We start from the raw sequence: 6000 nt of genomic DNA on the forward strand, positions 1-6000 counted from the left end.
AAAAGAAAATTGAATTTGAGCCCACTCTGGGTCATAAAATTAGTGTAATAATAACTCATCTATCAGACGATGTAGCCCAAACTTTGTGCAAAATTCTATTTTTGATTAAATCCGGGATGAAAGTGGGGTATTTTTTTTCCGCATTGGATAATGCAGGCGCACGGATTATGCGTCAGCCTGTACACGATTCACCAGCCGCTGATATTGGATCCGTCATACGTCAATCAAACGTCTGAGTCAACACACACACACACGGAGCTCGGTCTCGCCCCAAGCTTTGAATATCCCGCCTGCTCGATAACGACCAATCAAATTCGTTTTCCTTACTCGGGTAAACTCGTGCAGCAACTCGTGACAACTCGGTGCGACGAACAGGACAAACGGCCATTTCTGTACACCTTTAATATAAAGAGAAAGATAATAATAACAACGAAAAAAAAATATTTGTTAATATCTCACCTATATATTTTTTGGTTTGCTTCTTTTTTTTTATGAACAGCTGATTTGCCTGTGGCACTTGCCAGTTCACACGAACGCACACACACAGTCAGCATATAAAGTGTGGATGCTAGCCACTCATACAGGCAGCACCTGTCAGCTGGTGTTCTGGGACAGCCAAGGGTTTGTTTGTTTGTGTCTCCCTGCTCGCTCCCTCTCTCTCTCCCTCTGTGTGTGTGTGTGTGTGTGTGTGTGTACCTCCGTTCAAGGTCTCTCCCTCAACACCCCCTCACCTCTCCACCTGCTGTTCACTTCCTTCTCTCCACCCCGCCCCTCTGTCTGTCTCACTTCATACCAACCATCATACCAGCGTCCATTAAATCTCTCTCTCTCTCTCTCTCTCTCTCTCTCTCTCTCTCTCTCTCTCTCTCTCTCTCTCTCTCTCTCTCTCTCTCTCTCTCTCTCTCTCTCTCTCTCTCTCTCTCTCTCTCTCTCTCTCTCTCTCTCTCTCTCTCTCTCTCTCTCTCTCTCTCTCTCTCTCTCTCTCTCTCTCTCTCTCTCTCTCTCCTCTGCACCTGTGACTGAAAAACAGACTCGTTCAGTCTTCCTCTGTCTTCCTGCTCATTACAGGCCCCAGGCAGCCACTCCATCACAGAGAAAAGGCAGAGATAAGCTACAAGAGTACACCTGTGCCTGGTATGAATGCCAAATCCAGAGTCAGTGACAACCAATTCCAGGCCAAATAATGGAATCAGCGAACCTCAGCTTCAGACAAATCAACCTGACAGCTTTATCTCCCACTCCCAATTTCAAAGCACGTTACAAACCTCATTATCAAATGAGAGAAGCAATCAGTTTTTTTAAAAAAAGGGGGAGAGAGAGAGAAAGAGAGAGAGAGAAATGTTGACAATGCCACAGTGTCACTCGCAGGGGATTAAGTTTACAAAGCTCATTTACAGATGGAGCAGGTGGGAGAAAATAAGGAACATGTTTTCATTTCATCAGCAAAGTGCTACTGAGTGTTATTTGACAAAAGAAATATAAATCGGTTATATTAACAACCACACAGTATTAATAAACATGAATATATTAGAATAACAAAGAAAGCGCAGATATTTTTAATAGGAGCTGCCGCCGACCGAGGCTGAGCCGTATGAAAAGACGAACAGAGGATGATTAGGATGAGATGGGGGACATTTAACAATGCTTACTAATAATTTCTGTAAATATTTCCTACATAAACTGGTACTTCTACTAAAAAAAAGCACCATAGTAATATTATTTCATTGTTCATTTGCTTTTGAAACCTTGATTTTTGCCTTTCCGTGAACCTGCGCTGTACTAACTTAAAAAGACTCACAAAAGCAATTAGCTGAGATTAATTCATTGTAGATCAGTTGAACGCTGTCTATTTTATACACAGAGTTAAACACCAAATGACATAGCTAGTTCTTTTCCGGAAAACATCTAAAAAATCTTTCAAAGGAGGTTAAATCGAAAGCAACTGGACTTAGTTATTTATACAAATAACTAAGTCCAGTTGCTTTCGATTTAACCTCCTTTGAAATACTATGACCTGGACAAATGAGAATATGCACCGGCTTATCTAAAAAATCATGAATTAAGGTCTTATCTGGAAAATATAGCGTTATCAAAACTGATAATCACTAATATTTTAAGTTATTACGTAACCAAATCATTGTAACGTTGCATAAAAACATCAACATATTGTCATCACACAAAAAGTGTTTTAGTTGTGAAACACAGATTTGCTTCATGATCATTGGTATATAAAGTTTCATGTTCACCTTTCCTTGACCAGGACACTCAATCAAGACCAGGTTAAAAATCTAAAACATTCCTTATACACTTTATGTATCCTGGAACGTTTTAATTTTCTCTCATAAATCAAATTAAAATGCATATGATATTGCTTGGGGTAAAAAATGGAGCAGTTACAATATTCCTAAAAACTCATCTACGCTTTCTATGAATCTATGAATGCACAAAAAGTTTTCCATTTTAGAAAATTCACTACTACTAGAGACCGAATGCCTCCTATTTGACGGAGAAGTCCACTCCTCTGCTTCAAGGTTTCTCATCACATTTGTGTAAAGCTGCACCGGCTCTAAGCTGGACCAGGTTTCAGGGATTGGCTGTGATGTTACATTACAAATCCTGCTCATTCATTCATACCCTCAGACTCAGAAGGTGAGCACCGAGCAACTTTCCCCCCTTCAGCAGATGAAAGTGAAAACAACCTTCAGGTTTCCAGCTCTGTATCTTTCTGAACCATCAAAGGCTGAAGTGAAGGAGAGAAGAAGAAGAAACAAAAGGGTTTTTTCGGCCTAAACATCAGCTGACTGGTAGAACGACACTGGAATAAACAGGAAGCAGGTCAGGTCAATTTTAGCTAATGTGAAATCATGGCTGTGGTTAGCTCCTCCTTTCTGAGCTCTATTATCACAGAGTATTCATCACAGAGCAGATAGATAGAGAGAGTGTGTGTGTCCACTGTGTAATTATAGATTTAGTAAACCCGAGGCTTAGTGTGACTCAATCAACCTCTGATTTGTTGGGTGGATGGATACTGATGATAATGAGGTGTGTGTGCTCTTGAGTGTACACACACACACGTGGTAACTGCACGCCATATTGATGTACACCTTGTTTGTTTGTTTTTAAAAAGGTCTGTGTGTGTGTGTGTGTGTGTGTGTGTGTGTGTGTGTGTGTGTGTGTGTGTGTGTGTGTGTGTGTGTGTGTGTGTCCAGTGTATGTTACCGTTACTGTGATGTCATGTCTGCTTGTGTATACATCTGCTTGGTCACTGGAAGTTAATTAAACTCTTTGACTGATGAAAGTAGGCCTAACCCCGTACAGTCAGGTGGTGAATTTTTAATTTTTTTGTTAAAGATGCGCGATAACTCTTTTTCTGATACCGGTAACTATCTGCTTCTTATAACGGATGCCAATAACCGATAACATTTGTAATAGTTTATATACACACCTGAGGTTAAGAAAGGCTAAGATGTAGTGAGTAAACATTTAACATTATAGCTCTGACTCTGACTTATTCAAATAATATAACGGACACTACTGTAATCACAAGAAAAACAGTTATGACAATTTAAAAATCAACATTTGCCATTGTTTCAAATAAACTTTTGGGGCAAACAGACTGAAAATGAGCTATCAAAGGCAATGTTGGCTAATTATAATTGGCTCTTGTAATCAGCAAAAAATGTAATTATCGGACTTATCTGTGTGTTTTGGACGATAATTATGCAGATAATAATCAGACAATATCGGGCAGATAATTATCAGTACTAATAGTTATTGTGCATCCCTATTTTTTTATTATTAATATACAAACAGGATTATGAAATGTATTTGTAAACTTATGTGAAGCATCTATAATAAGAGTTACATTTGCAGGACATCACTCTCCCTTTTTCTTTTCTTTACTGAAATTCCTACTAAAAATGTATCAAGCACAGCTACTGCTCATGCAGCAAATACTGATTGTTACAAATGATACAAAAACACTGAATACATAACTTTAAAGGAAAAACCACCTTCTTTCAACACTTAGTATTCTCCCTGAAGCTTGGTCGTGTACCTGTGAGTTATTTGTAACCGTGTGCTTCCTCGTCCGGCCGCATGAATCTCAGCTAATGGCTCCGCTCTGAGTCTATAAGGTTGAAATATCACCGTGTAAATCGTTGACATAAAATCCGTTTTATGGAGCAGGCTTGATCCAGAAAAACTAAATTATGGCCACATTTGCTCTCCCACTAATTGGAAAAAGACTGGAGATGCATTTATTTACTGAATATATAATAGGACCCTCTAGCATCAAGCTCTGATCAAGGTCTCATCTCCCCTATTCTTTATACTAATCAATGATGTGCAAATTCTCCCGGTTCATCAGTTTATCTGCCGTACTGTACCGGCTGCAACAACAAATACGTCCAGCTGACACAATGAACAAATACAGCAAACAGGACGTTCAGTATTGGGCGATTCAGAAAGACAGAGTGTGATTAAAATGGAATAATCCCATCCAAGCTTGCGCACATCAAAAACGTAACTATGACTTTATGGGCTGTAATGAAGCATAATGGGAATTTGCAGCACAAAGCAGAAGCATGTCAACTCTGACACGCTCACCCCAATATATTGTTCTCAAAGCACAAAACACAAGGGAACATCTCTGAACAGAAAGTGTATAACAGCAAATTTAGATGTGCAGATATGGCAACAACAAAAAAAATAAGCTTTGGGCAAACAATCTCTCTGAAACACAATAAAATATGACTGGAATATCATATTTTCTCAATCACTTAATGTGCAAGAAAGTTGAACAAGAATAATCTCAGACCTAAACACTAATATTAAAATATTAAAAGCTCTGGCCTGTCCTGTCCACTTTACTAATCAGTCTGAGCCCAGACGTCACTCTCATGGACACCACTGTTTAATTCATGAAGTAGCCGAAGCCTGAAACATCTCATAGCTCATACAGCTAATGAAGCCAACTACTATCTCCATTATTTTTTGAATTATAAATAACTATTTTTGTGTTTTTTTTTACCATACACATAACAGAGCATGTGAATGATAAGGAAGTGGAAGAGAACTCTGAGATGACTACTCACCGAGGCCTGGCGGGTTCTCGGGGCATGGCGGCAGCGGCTTGGGGGAGGGCGTCTGATTGGTCTCCGGCTGCACGCTCGGCACCAGCTGCTCGCCCGTAGCCAGGTAGCTGGCCAACGTCGTGTTTGGCCTGGAAAGGTTGTAATAATAGTAATGATGCCCGCCCACTGCTGCTCCGCTGACGTTATTCCTGGATCCGTTGCGTCCGTTGTTGAAGCGGCTGAAGAGGTCGAAGTGCTGCGAGTAGACGTCGAAGTACAGGATCATCATGATGAGGAAGTGGAGCACGCACAGCAGCAGGACGCCTTTACAGATGCGCTCCAGAGTCCGGCCCAACATCAGCCGGGTCATGGCCGGAGGAAGTGACCGTCGGCGACGGCCAGCCACGACAGAGCAGGCGTGGCCCGGTTACAGGCATGCGCTCATATCGACGGCTATGTGGGCAAAGTCAGCGGCTGTTAGTAGTCTGATAAGAACATGTGGTTGGCCGATTCCTGACTGTGTGTCTTCTGCAGGGGTCATGGGCTCATAAATGAAGATACACCATCAGCTCCACCTATAGTTTGTGTTGCCTGCTTGTTTTGTGTGTACCCAAGTTCCCTGCATGACAAGAACTAAAATGTTTTCATCAGTCTTGTTCCAAGCAGGTCCCTCATTCCATGAGTTATATTCCCTTATTATAAATATGGCAAATGTGCACTAATGAAGTTGAGTATGATCTAAGACATTAGGCCATGAGGCACATAGGACTTAGCTGATATTGACGTGATCATAAGTTGCACTATCCCTGTGTTACATTGCTGCTGCAGCCTTATGGTATCCCCCTGCTAAAAGATAGTCCCATCGGTGCAGGGACTCAAAAAATCCAAGCGACAAATGATCCCAGCGATGGTGCTCGACTGCTGC

General features: G+C 41.1%; 1 protein-coding gene across 1 annotated transcript in view; it reads right to left on the minus strand.

Moving 5' to 3' along the window:
* The window catches only part of b4galt2 (UDP-Gal:betaGlcNAc beta 1,4- galactosyltransferase, polypeptide 2), a gene marked incomplete at its 5' end in the record, with an annotated part of 151897 nt that extends 146452 nt beyond the window's left edge, over nt 1-5445 (minus strand). The window contains one exon of the mRNA XM_083991142.1: nt 5097-5445. Within this exon, the coding sequence (XP_083847268.1) occupies nt 5097-5445 (349 nt within the window). The remainder of the gene's footprint in view (nt 1-5096) is intronic.
* Nucleotides 5446-6000: the final 555 nt, after the last annotated feature.

This window comes from Trachurus trachurus (assembly GCF_905171665.1).
Source record: "Trachurus trachurus genome assembly, chromosome: 17".
NCBI classification, from domain to species: domain Eukaryota; kingdom Metazoa; phylum Chordata; class Actinopteri; order Carangiformes; family Carangidae; genus Trachurus; species Trachurus trachurus.